Genomic DNA, 16966 nt, shown 5'->3' with positions numbered 1-16966 from the left:
AGAATGAAGTCTTCCCAAACTAGGAGTAACCGTTTTCGGTCGAGGACCTACTTTGCACACAGCAACGAGGACCCCTTGTAACATATCTCCACCAGAGCCGAAGGGAGCAGATGAATCTATTCCAACCGAAGGAGGTTTGGAATGGAGGTCTAGGTTCTCCCTGGGAGAAGAGAACGAGAACAGACCAGGCTTCAGGAACGTTGCATTGTTGGATCGACCTCTCTTCCTCGCAATTGTGATCCAGAGACCTCTGTCAACGGTTATAAAAGGGTCCCAGTATCCCGGTCAAGTCAGTCTCTCATCCATCCATCAATCATCCATCACTCCAAGTCATCACATCAAGCCTTCCTCACAGTTCTCTTTCAATTCCGATTTCTTCAATCACCAAGCCAAAATGCAGTTCACTCTCACCAAAGTTCTTGCCTTCGCCCTCGCGGTGGCCACCGGCGTTTCTGCTGGCGCTGTCGCTGATTCCCAGGCCATCAAGCAACAGACTGAGGGCAAGTGCGATATTGGCAACGTGTCTTGCTGCAACCCAACCAACGTCGACAAGACTGATGGCTTCCTCAACAACCTACTCGAGTGGGGTGTCGTCGGCAGTCTGGTCAACGGTCAGGGAAGCGCTTGCGCTCCGGTCAGCCTCATTGATGAGCTTGGTATTCTGGGTATGACTGATCCTTTACATCCAAATCCAACCTTAGCCTTGGAAGATGCATCACTGACATTTATGAACGCATGTAACAGCCCTCGTCAAGGATACCCCCGATGGACCTGTCTGCGAGAACGTCATTGCTTGCTGCCCCGGTCAGGGTGCTCAGGTACGTTTGTTCTCATATTCCTTTCCTTCCCAAACATGTTCCTCTCTTCCATCTCGAAGGTGACTGTTCAAGACTAACGTGGCTGTTTTCGTACAGTGTGTCGCCATCGGTGACGGCTCTGGCTCTGGCTCCGGCTACAGCGACTAAGCGGGCTCACGTCCCTTGTCTAATATACGGTTTCAGTCTCGGTGACTGACATACTCGACTCAGGAATAATATGAAGCAAGCTCAACTCCAGATTTTGCTCTTTCCCGAGAAAAGTGTCTTGTTGGGCTGTGCCAGTGTCGATTGGAATCGATTTTTTGTTTAGATAAAGATTGCTTTAGAGTAGTTTATGGTGCGATTTCTTATGAGGAATTGTCACTTTAGTTTAGTCTCAATTATATGTGCTTCTAGTAATCTCTGTTTCTTGGATACTTGTATTGAATGAGATCACATCTTAGAGAGCATTCGTAATGCATGGACGTCGCCTCGGTTTCTTTTGTGTAATGTAATAGCTTTAATTCAAGATACTTCAATAAGTACTTACAACTCGGCAGTAGTAATAATGATCTAGCAGTTGCTATTACATCATCGAAAGGTCACACTTCTTTGGTTGCAGACAAAATTTGCCTTGTGAGCTATAGAACACCACTGAGATACAACCTGTTATAGCCAAACATCTTTGAATATTCGCGAAAGCTTTTTCTTGGTATAATATGTCTGGTGTCATATATAATAATAATATCAGAGTGGAAATAATATACTGCATATATATATATATTCAGTAATACTACTTGGTACATGCTCTATTTCGAACTCAACTACTAAATCATCTCTGCATGTCTGTTCTTTGTCAGTACGAGAAACGTGATTGAACCCCTCAGTTCTTTCAACTCTACACATACTGATTATGCTTTGTATATAGTGGTAGAGCCTGGATAGTGTACCTGTCCAGGAAAATATATTCTCACAACAGGAACAGAGGGAGACATTATTCGTATCGCACGACTGCAGATCATTTAAATGAATATGTTAGGACTTGACAATAGACAAATGAATAACAGCTAGGCTCATCTCTCATGGGAAGTGTGGTTTTGGCATTGAGTAGACTATTTAACTATCCCATTGGCAGTCTATGCATGCCTGAGGTATTGATATGATTCAAGTAGTATTCAGGGTATCGGCGTACAGATATATAAGCTGACTACTAGGCACTAAGTTCTGATTTTTAAGAGATTATACAGCAGCACCCTTCGCTCTGCTTCACCAAACACGAGCTTCATTTGATGACCTCTGTATGTTTGGTGCCTGAGGCTTTAACGTTCAGCACCACGTGATGTCTAAGACGTACGTCTTTTATGTGCCTGAGGCTGCAAAAAGGGCGTCGTGGGGAAGAAGTCTTTCTCGAATGCTGTGGAAAGGTTGAGTAAATATCATGATGATTTCATATACACCATGCTTCTCTAGAATCTCTCAGAAAAGTCTTCCTGCTGCCCTGTGAGGCGAAGTGTGGCAAAAAGTGGCGTAAGCGGATGCCGGGGGTGTGGAGGTGTCTTTTGTAGAGGATGGATACTACTTATATGGGCCGAATCTTGCCTCCGCCTATCTCATTGATCGGCAATTTCACCGCCTGCAGCTTTCTGCCCCGTTTGTACCCCATCAAAATCGCGCACTTGACCTATTATCGAACATCTCTATCAGCCAACTGTTTGTACTTGAATAAATCTGTCAACGAAATGATAAAAGCAACAAGGGGATAACACAGGATTCACTGCGCCCCGCGCAGCCCCTGCGGAGTACAAAGGACAAAGAAGGAATATTTTGCGATCACAGAAGCAGTGGGCTGGCAGAATTCAGAGATCCGCTGATAACGCTAGCGCTTTGTTTCGCACTGTGCCAAAGTAGGAATTTTTTGCGATATTGGGGGACTGACGGAATGCTGGGGCCCACTGATACAACCCCAAAGTACGGAGTACCAACGGTCTTTATAGGCATTTCCAAAGAGGCAGCATTGTGACATAGTGGCCTTGTCATTGTTGGTCATTGCCACAGCTAAAGCGAAGGTTGGTGATTTACAAAACCTTTGCACTTTAGTAATTGATGATGCTGAAGATTATCGGATTTGCCGCTACTATAGAAGTGGAAATCAAAATGTCATTTAAGAAGCACATCCATCTGATGTGGGATGAACAACGATAGTAGACAGACTCGTAGTCTTGTGTTCCTTCTGCAGGACAAGCGTATGATGCTAGTGAACAGTATAGATGAATTGCCACAAGACTAATCGGATGAGGACCTTGAGATGCCGACAAACATTATAAGCATCCATCAATAAGCACCAAGTTTACCCCCTCATAACCACAGACAAGCTACTTGTCATCTGCCAAAGTATGTGATTGGCTGAAGTGATCAGCGAAGTTCTTCAGTTGTCAATCGTGATAGTTAATAATCTTGTTATAAATTCCGTTTTTGTGTTTGACTTGTGGTGGTGGGTCTTGAAGATCTCTATGATAAGAACCAGAGTTGGGACTATCGTGGACACCCCACGTTTTCCGCAATGACTTTCCCCTTGGATGTGGGCTTACAGCTCCGACGGGGTTAGGGGAAACTCCGCGGGGTTGAAGTCGGCCGATACTGTTTAGGGGTTATCGGTCTACTCCATAGCTTTTCGTGTCAGCTACTCTTTCAAGCAGGTGGGCAAAAGGATCAAAGATTTTTCTATTAATAATTGTGTAGGGATAGTCAGTCACCTGACACCCTCTTCAATTGAATTTCGGAGTTTTAATAAGGTTGGATGCCTGGTGATGCCTGATAATGCCTGGTTCAACAGGAGCTTCGTAAATAATCGCTTCCTCAATGAGTAATATGAGCGGGACTAAAAGTAACAGTAGGGAAGACGTTGAGCTGGGTATGTTGGCTCATTTCCACCGCAGTCCTTGTACTTTGTACACCTCAGAGAAGAAGAGGAATATTTCCAAGCTCACCGAGAGTCATTGAAACAAAACCGACCAGGTCCTCGAGGGGCCAGAACAGGCAGAATAAGCCAGAACAGCCCGATCAGCCAGATCATGGAGGGTTGGGGCAATTAAAGGGGGTCAGGTGATGCAGTCAGGTGGCACATGTTCGGTATCAAAAGGGCAAGGTGAGATATGAAGTATCAGAAAATCTCCCAAGACCTAAGGAAAAAAGAAAAAAAAAATCTCTGATGGCCACCCGCACTAAAAGCTGACCCCGGACAAAGTACGTTATGCATCTTGGTCGGGATTGAAATTGGACTGGTCAGGGGCTGAGAAATCCTGGAGCATCCCGCGGCTGCCGACCGATCACCTGATGGTCTAGAATTGTTCTGCTTCATAGCCCTTATTCACTTGGTCCGACATACAGTACAGTAATACTCACTGTACTCCGCAGCTATCTAGCTATCTACTTTGTACAAGTGGACTTGCTTGATTAAATTAAAAATGTGCAGGGATTAAGGTTCGTCCGAGAGCGTGTCCGGTGATGCCGGCAGCCCGCGTGTGCGGCGCGACCGAAAGAGTAGATCTGGTTAATCTGCTTTGGCTCACCTGCATCATGATTCTATCTACTGCGTATTGTTGTTCAATGTTGCTACTGTGTCTTCTCCTCCCCCACGCGCCGACCATTTGAATTTTTATTATTCTGGAGCTTCATTGGAATTCCCGCCACCGCGGTTCATCTTCCAATGGGTCGGAATGGAGCCAATTGCTCGTCGACTCCTCCCTCCTTCTTTGTGCTCCATCCAACTGGGGCCACACCCCCCCGATCCACCATGGATCCAGTCCGCGGCTTGCTTGGACAGCACCGGTCCGAAAAAGCAAGGCTACCGGTCCATAACCCATCTATTCGAGGCTATTGGAAGTTTACAACGCCACCGCATGATGTAATACTATTCCCGGCAGACTCGGCGGCGATCAGAGCGATCGGCGGTCAAAACCGGCGGTGACCCTGCAAAGCTCCAGAAGCTCTCCAACATTTTGTTTCTCATTCCCCGGCCAGCTTTGAAATAACTTCCCTTGCTCTCCCTCCCCTTTTTCTACCCTCGTCTCCTCCTTCTTCCTCTCCTCCTCTCCTTTCTCCTTCATCCTCCCATACACAATGGGTCCCCTCAAGCTTAACACCGCGAATTTGTCGCAAATCGTGGCGGCAGGTGCCGGCCGCGTTAAGGTCCCGACTTACCGGCGCGGTCCTGCCCTCAAGGAAGGAATTGTCCATGTCGGCGTGGGCGGTTTCCATCGCGCGCACCTGGCGGTCTACGTTGACCAGCTGATGCAGAACCATGGCGTGACTGACTACGCTATCTGCGGTGTTGGCCTTCAACCCTTCGATTCCGCCATGCGTGATGCCCTGGGCTCCCAGGACAACCTCTACACCGTCATTGAACGTTCGGCCAAGGGCAGCTTTGCCAATGTCATTGGCAGCATCAATTCCTACCTCTTTGCTCCTGATGATCGCGAAGCCGTCATTGCTAAGATGGCACACCCGGATACCCGCATCGTGTCTCTCACCATCACTGAGAGCGGTTACTACTACAACGAGAACACCCACGAGCTTCAGAGTGAGCACCCGGACATTCAATTCGACTTGGACCCCGCCAACGAAAAGGCCCCCCGTACTACCTTCGGTTTCCTCTACGCTGCCCTCGCCCGCCGTCACCAGCAAGGTCTCATGCCCTTCACCGTCATGTCCTGCGATAACATGCAGAAGAATGGTTCCATCACCCGTCACATGCTCGAGTCTTTCGCCCGTCTCCGCAACCCCGAAGTCGCTCAATGGATTACTGATAAAGGTGCTTTCCCCAACGCTATGGTCGACCGTATCACGCCTCAGACGTCTCCCGCCGATAAGGAGTCTCTCGCGAACACCATGGGTATCGAGGACTCCTGGCCTGTCGTCACCGAACCGTTCATGCAGTGGGTCATTGAGGATCAGTTCTCCGACGGTCGTCCGCCCTTCGAGAAGGTCGGCGTTCAAGTGGTCAAGGACGTGCATGCGGTCGAGGAATTCGAGAAGCACAAGCTCCGTCTTCTTAATGGCAGTCACTCCGCCATTGGATACCCCGGTCAGATGGCAGGCTTCAACTACGTCCACGAGGTCTTGGAAAACCCGGATTTCAACAAGTTCGTCTGGCAGATGATGCAGGAAGAGGTCAAACCGTCCTTGCCTGAGATCCCCGGTGTCAACATCGATGAGTACTGCAAGACCCTCATGGAACGTTTCTCCAACCCCACCATCATGGACCAGCTGCCCCGTATCTGTCTCAACGCATCCGGCAAGATCCCCCAGTTCATCATGCCCTCGATTGCCGAGGCTATCTGGGTGAACGGCCCCCTCCGCCGTCTGGCTTTCGTCGCTGCTGCTTGGTTCCGCTACATCAATGGTGTTGATGACAAGGGTAACACCTTCGCCGTCGAGGACCCCATGCGTGAGGAGCTCCAGGCCAAGGCCCGTGCTGGTGGTACTAAGCCCTCTGAGCTGCTGAGCATCACGAGTCTGTTCGGTGACGATCTGCGTAACGACAAGCGCTTCATGCAGGAGATCACCAATGCTATGGAGGACATTGCTCGGGACGGCATCTTAAAGACGCTTCCCAAGTACATTAATTAATCGCTTCTAGATCGGAGCGGTGTAATTAATCTCCTTGCCGGTGTTGAATTTCTACGATTAGGGAATGTTTGGGACTGCAAGCGATATTTATACTTTTTCTTGGTTTACATGTGTCATGCGGGTGCGGTTTTCACAAAAAGGGATGTTAAAGGATAGATAATGATAGATTGATCTAATGCTATGTTTTGGAATTCGGGCCACGTCATAAACTGACGGGCCAATGGTTATGGTACTCACTTCATTCTATTGACATTTTATTCCTTCCCCTGAGATGATGGAGAATCCTAAAGATACAATGCTCCGTAGACTCAAACCCTACTACAGATGTGTATGCTATCCAGGTGACTTCATCGTCCGAGCCACTCAAGGAATGCTACTATAGTAATAGCAACGTGTACTCTGTAGCTCTCAAGCAATGAGCTTCCCGACCGACCATCTACTTCCCGTTACCAACCACCACGAACAATCCCATCGCCTCAACAAACCTTACGCCGCAGTAGGTTGCTAGCTAACTAACGCCGTTACCACAATTCTCGTCCATCACCTAGGACCATAGTTAACCCTGGAATCGGATGAATCATCCCCAGGTCTTGACCGCCCAAGCTCATAGATAATTCTTGGCATCAATCACACGGTCGGTCGCCACTAATCCTTATGCAAGATGACCTGCACCCTTTGTCTTTATCATCTGCATACCAATCCTCCGGCATCAAGAACACGTAACCAATCCAAATCATCATTGCTTGGCTTGACGCATGTATGTGCGATATGTCTGACACGCCAGATTGCACCGACAGATTGAATGAAAACTTAGATATGACATGCTGCAGAGTGCAGCAGTAAGCAACAGATAACTCAAAAGATACTAACTACTCATTACTACCAACTTGAATTCATTTACCTGATTTAAGGCCACGCATCCCTCCATCCGACTGACTCGCCAACAGCCGGTCAGCCAGCCCCTCTCATCCCTTAATGGGAAGGGAAGGGATGGAGATAGAATTAGAAATAGAGTACAATAAGCCCCTTCCGAGATTACCGAAGGTTTAGTGTCGCACACCGAAACTACCACAGCACATTGCCTACCTTGATCTGACTGGCGCAAAAGATGCTTTGTTTGTTCCCCGAATTGAGGGTTGCCCAGTTGGACTTCCATTTACTTGACGATCGAAAAGAACAGGACAGAAAACTAACGGTCCACATTTATGAGTCAGTAGCTTAATCGTAGTCGTCTGTAACTAGTTGGTTACACATTCGTTTCCTGACTTGGATGAGGGGTGCGCGGCCAGTCCAAGAAACGAGCGAGCCGTTTTCTGGTATTTCGCGGAAGGTTCTCCAGTTCGCTTGGCCATCGTTGAAATTGGTGACCGTTCATGGGAGTATCATAGCCAAGCAAGGACAAAGGGTAGACTCAGACTTGTACCATAATGCAAGTGGCGACACTGAGGCTGTGGTAGACATCGTGGAAGAGTTACTCGCACTGGTATAGTTAAAAGAAATGGATGATGCAAAACCTCAAAGACCCCGGGGGGAAAGCACCCCAAGAAGGGTGGCCGGGGTGAGGAGGGCGGTCTGTTTGTCATAAGATACTTGCAAGCCAAATATAAGCAAGCGAGGCAAGGTGGCCGAGTGGTTATGGCGCTGGTTGTTAGTGACCCTTTTCAGACCTTCTTGGCATTTCACCGACTAACAACCCCTCAGTTAGGTTTACCAAAACACCAGTTCGAAAGAGCGTGGGTTCGAATCCCATCCTTGTCATTCTTTTTTCGAAAATATTTCACACGTACTTTTTTGCCCAAAATCCATCCACTCTCCTAATTTTAGCGTTTGATAAAATAGTTTTAACTTTTATACTTATTTTTAGGCTAATTAAATAGTCTTCATGGAGTATGTCAACGGCTGGGCAGACAGGGAAGGCGACTGGAATGGAACAAGGCCGCCTAGCATGATCGCGGTGGGAATATTTGGTCTTTGTGTGGTCTCTCACGGGAGGTCGCCTAGCATACACCCGTAAAATAAATTAGTATTTGGTCTTGAAAGATATGGATGGGAATAAACTATGTATGGCAGATAGGGTTCCGTGGTGTGCACCATGGTTGTCTCACGCTATCACATGATGCATTACATCCATTGAGAATGAATGATAAGTTGACTCTGACCAGCAGCTCTAGTCCCTTGTACAGTGCCCGTGAACTTTAGATATAATCAGTCACAAATCTAGATGTAGTCGCAGTTCCGTTAATCATGTGTCAAATTCTCTAGCAACATCCGGAACTGACTTCAGCAAGTAGGCCACTAACGTAACCCACGGTTAAACGGCCCACACGGTTAGGCGGCCCATCCTACTATCCCATATAAAATATGCTTTTCAGATCTATTATATCTCAGCGAATACTGTATTTGAGTGGTTCTAATATTATAGATAGATTATATATATAAAAATATATATCCTATACATTTTTCAGAATTTTAAGATTTTTATCCATATCAATAGATCTTATTTTACATAATACATATAAAATACAGGTATTGTATTATGATAATCTTTTATATATTTATAGGATTTTTAGAACATAGCTAAAGATTCTTTATACTATTTTAAACTTATATATCAGAATTCTTGTCTCTTCGACTTTTAATGGTTGAGATATCTTATGTTCAAAAAGGATCTTTTATATAGTATTACCAGCTGGGCCGCCTAACCGTGTGGGCCGTTTAACCGTGGGTTACGTTATATCCATCGTATTGACCCGATAATTGTTAGCCATCTTACACTTTATCATCTTCAGGCTTGTTCGGTGTTCTCCTAGGAAACATAGAGCGGGACCGTTCATGACCGTTTTGACTGGCATCATCTGACCCTCTGGAGGGTTGGCGTCCGGGATCAGAAGCGGCGTGGGAAGAGGCCATCCCAACTTTCCATTTGTAGTAGGGTGTAACAATGAAGTCATTTACATTGAAAGCGACGACGATCAATGGGATGGCAACGGCTGCGGATGGTCCAACTGCATCCAGTGAGAACAAATCCAAACTGCATAAGCAGGAAAGTCCAATAAGACATAACATACAGATCAAAGGAAAGATCCACCAGCTTTGAAACTGCGGACGGCCAGAAGGCCCGTGAGGAAATTGGGCGATATCGAGCGCAAAGATGGAAGATAAAAAGGTAAGTGGAAGCTGAAAACCATTATCAGACTTTGCTTGTGGACAGGTACAAGGTGCACTGGTGGCACTCACGAATACAATAGTCACAATGGTGAAGACCATAGTGGTATAGGCCTGTTGTCGTCCAAATGCGGCATCCTGACTTGCAGTATATTTCTCCTTGAGGTCCAAAAACAGGTTGATCTGTATTCTGTGTCAGCCTTGCTTCTCCAATAAGCCAGGAGAAACTAACAGAATCTTGAGCGGATTTTGCTTCGTCCATCATATCTCGCAGTTCATTTTGAACTATACTCGGTTTATGAGGGTGCGGATACTTGAACGGGTAGGGGGTTTTCTTGTTCTTAGGTGGAAATGCCTGATTCCACACAATCTCCTGGTGATTCGAAATGTCTTTGAGAATACCAAGCTCATCACGGATTTCTTTGATCTTATACAGAAGATCAAATTCTTCGCCGAAATCCCGTTCCGGTAATTTTTGAAAATGGTTCTGTTTGACGGCTGTCATAAAGTTTTCCGATATGCTGGCTTCAATATCAATCTGACAATCGTTGATCAGTACTTAGATGTCGGATCTAAACGCCCATACTTACCACATCACGCGTGGACTCTTGAAAGACTTGAAGTGCATCTTTTTGCTCTGTAACAGATTGGCTACCATCCGTAATGGGAACCCTCTGCGATGAGGGATCTGTTGCGATACCAATGATTAGTTCCATCATTTCTGTGGCGGACTTAGGGCGTTGGACCCCTTCCCCAGTTGAATCAGGAGACAGATTGTCCAATATGGCGTCGACTAATCCGTCTGAGCCACCTGTTGTGGCGGTGACAATTGTGTCTATTACAGATTAGCGCAATCCCGGGTTGAACTTTCAAAGCATTGCTAGCACTTGCCGTCGTTAACAATCCAAAGCCAAAGCTGGTCAACAGTATAGATAAAGCTCTTCTCCTGTGTGTCCTTAGTTGGGGGGGCCGATGGGCGCTGTACCCATGGTAACCAGTGACAGAGGCCTCTGCCTTTCGTCTTCTTCGCGACCTGTTCTTGGTCGGACTTTCTCACGTTTTTCATATTTGAGCACTGCTCTTGTTCGGACTTCACATCCTTCATATTCGGACACTGCTCTTGGTCGGAATTGCTCACGTTTTTCTTGTTCGATGTCCCCTGCAAGTATTCTCGAAGCACCTGTTTTTTGTCTCTCAAGACACTATCATCTATTGTTGTGTAGTAATATTCGTGAAGTGTCATAGGCTCATGTCTGTGAATTGCCTTGTGTTCCTTGTGTTGCCTGTTTCTCTCGATTTTCTGTTCATCCGTGTCTTGAGTTTGACTCTGTTCAAAGTTCCTTTCAGATACTGTGAGAAATGGTATCTAGGCGATAGTGTTAGTCTGTGTAAATGTCTCCGTTCCTAGTAACTAACATATAGTGAAATCAGCTTATTTCTGATTCTGGCTTGGCTCTCTGGGTTCATATTGGTCTGTTGTGCCGTTTCAGCGCTTTGCGGAGTATCTGGCTGGATGTCGCTCGCAGTGGCTTTCTTGGTCAAGGTTTGATCCTTTTTACTCGACCAGCACTTCCCGTTTTCCTTTTATATGGAGTGGTTCAGAAGAAATGTTGAACTCGTGGTGATGTTCCGCCATACCTGATATTGTGGTTGAAGATAACGCCTACCCCCGCCGGCAGGAACCTCAATCCAGCTTCGCTTGAGATAGCCAAGTATGCTATCCAGATCCTGCTGTGTTTTCTTGGAATCCATTGCGATCCTCGTCATGAGGTGCTGAATTCAAATTACGAGTAAGCACTCAGCGCGCTGACGAGCACATGGTGTAGGAAGACGAACCTCAATCACTTTTCTCTGGATTAACATGGTTATTAGCTCTCAGTCATACTTTGGCACAATAGTGGAGTTTACTCACACATGTTGCGGGGACGTGTATCCATCTGAAATCTTGGGGACTCTGTTTCTCTTCTTCCCCTGCCTTGCTCTTTGTATTGCCTTCCTTTGATAAAGGCTGGTCGGTTTTCCCTGGGGCTTTATTATTTGGTTGCTTCACCGATGCTGTTGGTTTCACATCTTGGCTTTTAGTCTTTGTACGACTGTCCGGGTCTGGGGCAAGGGGTTTTGTGGGGTCTTTTGACGAGGAGTTTCCATCGATCTTCTTAAGCTCAGAATCAAGTCGCTCCTTGAATTTGGCCAACTCATTGAAGTCATTTTGTACGTCTTTCATGATACCATTCGGCCCTTTGTTGCCTTCATAGATCAGTTCCTTCATCGGTCGTCTCTTGAGCTGAAACTCGACGCTGCTTTTCGGGCAATAAAAATCCACGATGGTGCTCTGGCTGCCGAAAGACTCCAGTGGTTCACTAATCCACTCTGGCAACTGTGGTACGTGGTAAGTATCATCTGTCTGTGGAGGATTTTTGATCTTTGGTGGGTTTTCAAGCAGTACTCCGATCAACTTTCTGGTGGTCTCATCCTTCCTGTTGGGGTTATTCTTCCTGGTGGGATCATCATTCAATTTCTTCGTCAGTAAATCTTGAGCCATCGAGATCTCACTGCTCTTGAGGTGAGCTCCGTTTGACAATAACCACCAAGTAGGCGCCACGCAGGGTTCATCGATAACCCAATGAAGGGTGGTCCAGTGTGTCCGGTCTTCCTTGGTTGTCTTGCTGTGCTGAAGGATAGTCTTAACAACCTCTTCTTTGCCAGGAGTTCCGTACTGAGCTGCTATCTCAACCAAATGCTCCTTGGCACTAGCCGAATTGTCAGACGGTAGTTCATTGTTGGAAATTTGATCACTGAGTTCTTTCCATAGGATGTCACAGATGGCTCGGTGGTTGCTCTTTCGAGCCAAGGTGATTGCGTTGTCATCTTTCTCGTTTTTGCTCAAGATCAAATCAACCAACTTCATGCTATGAGAGGTGTTTTTTCTTTGTGACGGAGGAGTTCCAGCTTTGATATCCGTGGCCTTGTTCCCAGGGTACTTCTCATTGAAATAGTGTAACAAGGTCTGCACCGTCATGATGTGACCCCCCTGTGCCGCCAAATGTAAAGCCGTCATTTTCTGTGCGATAGTAGCAGTGACGTCAATATTGTAGTTCCATATAAGATCTTTTATAAGAACTTGGCGACCGTACTTGGATGCCAGGTGTAGCCAGGTCGTTTTGCCGTCGGGGCTTCCCTTCGCATCGGGAAATTTTTCACCACACTTCTTCATGACCTTCACACTCCCATTTACAACAGCCCAACACATCACCTTGTTGCCCCAGTTCCTACATATTGTTCCATTGGTAAGCCATTCCACAAATACTGGCTCTAACTGCTCCAGTTCATAAGGTGAGGAGAGGCAGATTTTCCCCTCAATCAGGTTGTCGGGGAAGAACGCCTTTGATTCCAGTATCTTCTGCACGATATGAGCTTTTCCCTTACGAGCTGCGAACACCAGTGCTGTATCACCCCTTTCAGTCTTCAAAGAAACGTCAACACCACCACCATTCAATAAGACGTTGGCACAACTTTCGTACTCCGAGTTGATGGCTACCATGAGAGGTGTCTGCCCCGTTGTGCTTCGACGATTCCGGTCAAGCTTTAATTCCCCGGTGAGTGAAAGAAGATGTCTTAGTACACTGTCATTTTTTAACATGGAGGCAAAATGCAAGGCATTCCAACCATCTTCATCAGTATAATGCACATCGGCTTTGTTCTCAATGAGCATCTGTACCACATCAAGATAACCGTCCCAGCAAGCATTGTGTAATGGCGTATATTTATTCTCCGTGGGGTGATTGACATCGGCTCCCTTATCAATTAGCATCTTGGCTGTTTCGAGCTGATCATTCAAGCAGGCATGATGTAGTGGTGTGTGTCCAGTTGCAGACTCTGCGTCAATCTCGGCTTTCTCTTTGATCAGCATCTCGGCCACCTCCTTATGGCCACTGCGACAGGCATAATGTAGCGGTGTATATCCTCTTCCAGACTTTGAGTGGACATTGGCTCCCTTCTCAATAAGCGTTATAGCCACTTTCAGATGACCATTGTCGCAGGCATAATGCAAAGGTGTTTCTTCCAGTCTGTTCTTTCGGTTGACATCAGCCTTCTTATCAATCAGCGTCTTAACCGCTTCTAAGCGACCATACTGACAGGCACAGTGAAGTGCCGTTTCCCTATAATCGTTCGTTGAATCAACGTCGGCAACTTTCGTCAGAAGCTTCTTGATAACTCGTTCGTGGCCTCCCCAAGCCGCCATATGCAGTGCCGTCCACCCAACTGGATATGAAGCACCAAGTTCAACGTTGATGCGTTCTTCATCCAACAGATAATCCACAATAGGTTCTTTCCCAAGCGCAGATGCCAGGATCAACAAAGAGAGGCCAGTGTTGTCCTCACTTTCGTCGGGAAATCGATAATTAAGATCAATTTCAATTGCTCCCTTGTGAGTGAGCAGCTCCCTGAAGCGAGAAAGGTCCGGCTCCTCGATGGCAGTGATAAGGTTTGGCCGGAGACCTTCAAGTTCAGCCTCAGTGGGAGTAGCAGTGCTGTCCACACCAGAAACTTCACTCTTCTCCTGAGCTCCCGAGTATGAGAGGCTTGGCTGTACAGCCTCAGCTGAAATTGCAGTCTCCGGGGCTGGCTCGGCAATTGTCATAGTATCCATTTCGTTATTTTGTGGGGGTTTGGGTAGGGATGACCTGTTTAGGCTCTTCGGGCGAAGGACCGGTGTCCAAAGTAATTGTAAGAGAAACAAGATCTTGTGCTTGTGTGAGGAAAAGGATGGGAAACTGGAGAGTGCTCTCGGATTCTGGGTCCTTTTCAGTTGAGTGACAACACAGTAACCCCTCTTCCTGCGTAGCTTGCAGGGATGCTTACTTCCTTGTAGCTGAATGAGAAAGAGGTGACAAAAGCAAAACGAGCTGGAGGCGCCCGACTGTACTGTCTGTAGTTTTGCATATTATGATACCAGCCTAGCTTGGCCTTTTGCTGGCCACTCAGTACATGTCAAAATAGTCAATAGTATGCGGATTTTGTCCTCTGCGGTGCAGATTGCTCCGAAGGAGGGCAAAGAATACATGGCTGATGTCGTGCTATCTCCCAAATGAATCTCACACGCACGTAAGCTTTCAGTCTGACAGCGTGGATCCCAACTACGTGCAGGAGTAGCTGCAGTTCGGGGGGAGTAGGAAAAGATCCTGTGGTCCGTGATCGTCCACGTCGTGCTTATGCCCGATAAGCCTTGGTCCCCGAGAACCTGCGGGGTATGTGGTGCGACATCGGGAAGTAATTGTCACGGCCTATAGTAAGAGTTATAAGCATATCCACTTCTAAAGGAGGTTTGTAAACCACAAGAACGTAGTAATCTGATATGGGCATGGAGGAATGGGAAAAAGAGAATGAACAGGCCAATGTTTGCGTCAACATGCAGCTGCTGTCTTGACGCGCCTACTGGTTAGTATCTAGTACAGCCACCCTCCAAAAAGCAAACATTTCCTTCCCGAGTGTAATGTACCTGTCGAACAGACATGCTTTTCGTGGGATATTTTATACAGCTTCAACTCTCCTGTCATGCAAATTCAGTGGTAACTGGCATACCATCAAAGATGGCGAATGCTCCGCGTCGGGTTCTAGATCCGTGGTTTAGTTGGTAGGGCAGTCTAGCAGGGAACGACAGTATAATAGTATGTCACATATGATACATGGTGAGTTGGTCTGTGGGTCCACAGGAAGGGGAAGTGTGCTTTACAGCCTTATCCATTTTTTCTGATCGGCGGTAATGAGATTTTTGAAGAGGACAGGAGAGGAAAAAATTGTCGGAAACGTCGGCGAAGGGGAAGGATAGCGCGCTTAAGTGACAATCGCTCCTTTAGCCAGTCAGCCCATGATCTGCGAAGATGCTATGCATCCTGAAACTGCAACATCCGTCATGTTTATTCGGAGGTGAAGATTAGATAGTAGTAGATATGAACAGTAGCGGAAAATATGTGCACAACAGAAGAAGGGCTACTGGAGGTTATCCATATCGACTACAAATTCAACCTCTTCAAAGGCCTCATGGGTTACTCTGCTGGAGTTCTATTCCCCTCTCTAATATCAAACTAATGCCTTAGCGCTGCAAACTGCATTGGCTACTTGCTAAAAACGATTCAGCTATTACAATGGACCTTATCTATGTTTGAACTAACTACTGCAGCGTTAATATGCACGATGGTCGGCTTCTCATTGGCCGAAAGAGCAGAATGGCTTATCTTACGATCAGCTTACTGAACATTGCGCAATGCAATTCGGGGACCTCTGCAATGCTAGTGTTCCCCGACAGTTCGCCGCGTTAACCATGAGGGGGCAATTGGGTAAACCGTCTGCAGACAGCTTAGGACTAACCGTGGAATCACAACCATTCAGGAACAGGAATGCTCCATATCCTTCACTCCAGCGCTAGAAATGAATTTTAGCTAACGTACATTTCCTTCAGTCCAGTGAAATAAAATCGCATATCATATTTCCCTTGAAACGCAGACAAGTATAGTGGTGAACTCGCCCAGCGACTACAGCAAATCTCTTCTAGCTTGGGAATGTCGCTCACTTACTTATAGACGGATCTTTTCCACGGGAAAATGCATCGCTTCGTTTTTCTCGACCTGCCAGTGAATCCTGCCTCATGCGCTGATGTCGGCTAGGGGTTCGGACGGATTGGGTGGTTCTAACTATCAGAGCTATGCAACAGTGGGACAGAATGGAAAATCGGCTCAAAGGGAATAAACTCTAGACGGCTCTCTCTGAAGGAATAATTGCAATATATGCATATATCCAGGAGGAACGTGAAACAGTGTCATCGACCTATCGCTCATCCGGTAAGTATCGGAGGTATATCGGAGCCAACGTAAATCAGCCCAGCAGTGTTGATGATAGTTGCAAGCCGGTTGGTCGCAGGCCTCATTCCCTAGCGATGATGTGAAGTCGGTTTTCAATTGCGCCCGAAACTTGACAGCATCCATGACATATAGCTGGGTCGCAGGATGTAGAACCCAAGTTGTATATATATATAGATAGATAGATGGTAATGGCGCAATGAGTGTTCATCTTCATTAGTATGAATACACTTAACACATACTCATAGCCGTGGAAACCCAGTAAGTGTTCAATTTATCGGTCGGAACTTTGTCTTGAGCTTACCAGCTACTTGCTGCCTTGGCTAATGCACTTTGACAGACAGAACATGCCAAAGCTTGTAGGAGCAAGTGCAGAAAAATTGACCTTTGGTTTATTTACCAAAATAATAAAACTGCCCATAACAAGGCCTGCTGGCCCAATGGTAAGGCGCTTGACTACGGATCAAGAGATTGCAGGTTCGAATCCTGCGTAGGTCATTCCTTTTTGTCATTTTTTTA

At 46.7% G+C, this 16966-nt stretch overlaps 4 protein-coding genes and 2 non-coding genes across 6 annotated transcripts; 4 read left to right on the top strand and 2 right to left on the bottom strand.

Annotated features, from left to right (window-relative positions):
• Positions 1 to 135: 135 nt before the first annotated feature.
• Positions 136 to 1215, top strand: BO87DRAFT_368692 (hydrophobin family protein). The gene is made up of 3 exons (XM_025621946.1): positions 136 to 665; positions 745 to 818; positions 915 to 1215. Exons 1-3 carry the CDS (start codon positions 395 to 397, stop codon positions 963 to 965), a joined length of 396 nt encoding a protein of 131 aa, XP_025475107.1. The 5' UTR covers positions 136 to 394; the 3' UTR covers positions 966 to 1215.
• A 3201-nt stretch (positions 1216 to 4416) lies between these two features.
• On the top strand, positions 4417 to 6739 carry BO87DRAFT_344403 (mannitol dehydrogenase family protein). The gene has a single exon (XM_025620818.1). It carries the CDS (start codon positions 4917 to 4919, stop codon positions 6423 to 6425), a length of 1509 nt encoding a protein of 502 aa, XP_025475106.1. The 5' UTR covers positions 4417 to 4916; the 3' UTR covers positions 6426 to 6739.
• A 1301-nt stretch (positions 6740 to 8040) lies between these two features.
• Positions 8041 to 8183, top strand: BO87DRAFT_t242. The gene has a single exon. It is a non-coding gene; the product is annotated as a tRNA-Asn (tRNA).
• An 871-nt stretch (positions 8184 to 9054) lies between these two features.
• On the bottom strand, positions 9055 to 11216 carry BO87DRAFT_177957 (uncharacterized protein). Its single transcript, XM_025618388.1, has 7 exons — positions 11007 to 11216; positions 10482 to 10956; positions 10181 to 10425; positions 9823 to 10128; positions 9663 to 9773; positions 9494 to 9602; positions 9055 to 9430 (listed from the first exon to the last, which is right to left on the bottom strand). The coding sequence occupies exons 1-7, from the start codon at positions 11055 to 11057 to the stop codon at positions 9195 to 9197; spliced, it is 1533 nt and encodes a 510-aa protein (XP_025475105.1). The 5' UTR covers positions 11058 to 11216; the 3' UTR covers positions 9055 to 9194.
• Positions 11217 to 12204, bottom strand: BO87DRAFT_177952 (uncharacterized protein). The gene is made up of 3 exons (XM_025618387.1): positions 11505 to 12204; positions 11427 to 11441; positions 11217 to 11363 (listed from the first exon to the last, which is right to left on the bottom strand). Coding segments are annotated over exons 1-2 (630 nt in total). The 5' UTR covers positions 12133 to 12204; the 3' UTR covers positions 11217 to 11363; positions 11427 to 11439.
• A 4669-nt stretch (positions 12205 to 16873) lies between these two features.
• Positions 16874 to 16945, top strand: BO87DRAFT_t243. Its single transcript has one exon. It is a non-coding gene; the product is annotated as a tRNA-Arg (tRNA).
• The last annotated feature ends 21 nt before the right edge of the window (positions 16946 to 16966 follow it).

This window comes from Aspergillus neoniger (genome assembly GCF_003184625.1).
Source record: "Aspergillus neoniger CBS 115656 unplaced genomic scaffold BO87scaffold_46, whole genome shotgun sequence".
Classification (NCBI taxonomy): Eukaryota; Fungi; Ascomycota; class Eurotiomycetes; order Eurotiales; family Aspergillaceae; genus Aspergillus; species Aspergillus neoniger.
The sequence above is the reverse complement of the archived record's forward strand: the minus strand, read 5'-3'. Positions and strand labels throughout refer to the sequence as shown.

Coding starts and splice junctions, on each gene's coding strand:
- BO87DRAFT_368692 (XM_025621946.1), top strand. CDS start 395: ATGCAGTTCACTCTCACCAAAGTTCTTGCCTTCGCCCTCGCGGTGGCC. Junction 666..744: donor TGATGAGCTTGGTATTCTGG/GTATGACTGATC, acceptor CGCATGTAACAG/CCCTCGTCAAGGATACCCCC. Junction 819..914: donor GCCCCGGTCAGGGTGCTCAG/GTACGTTTGTTC, acceptor GTTTTCGTACAG/TGTGTCGCCATCGGTGACGG.
- BO87DRAFT_177957 (XM_025618388.1), bottom strand. CDS start 11,057: ATGAACCCAGAGAGCCAAGCCAGAATCAGAAATAAGCTGATTTCACTA. Junction 10,426..10,481: donor GCTTTGGATTGTTAACGACG/GCAAGTGCTAGC, acceptor AATCTGTAATAG/ACACAATTGTCACCGCCACA. Junction 9,774..9,822: donor CAAAATCCGCTCAAGATTCT/GTTAGTTTCTCC, acceptor CACAGAATACAG/ATCAACCTGTTTTTGGACCT.
- BO87DRAFT_344403 (XM_025620818.1), top strand. CDS start 4,917: ATGGGTCCCCTCAAGCTTAACACCGCGAATTTGTCGCAAATCGTGGCG.
- BO87DRAFT_177952 (XM_025618387.1), bottom strand. CDS start 12,132: ATGGCTCAAGATTTACTGACGAAGAAATTGAATGATGATCCCACCAGG.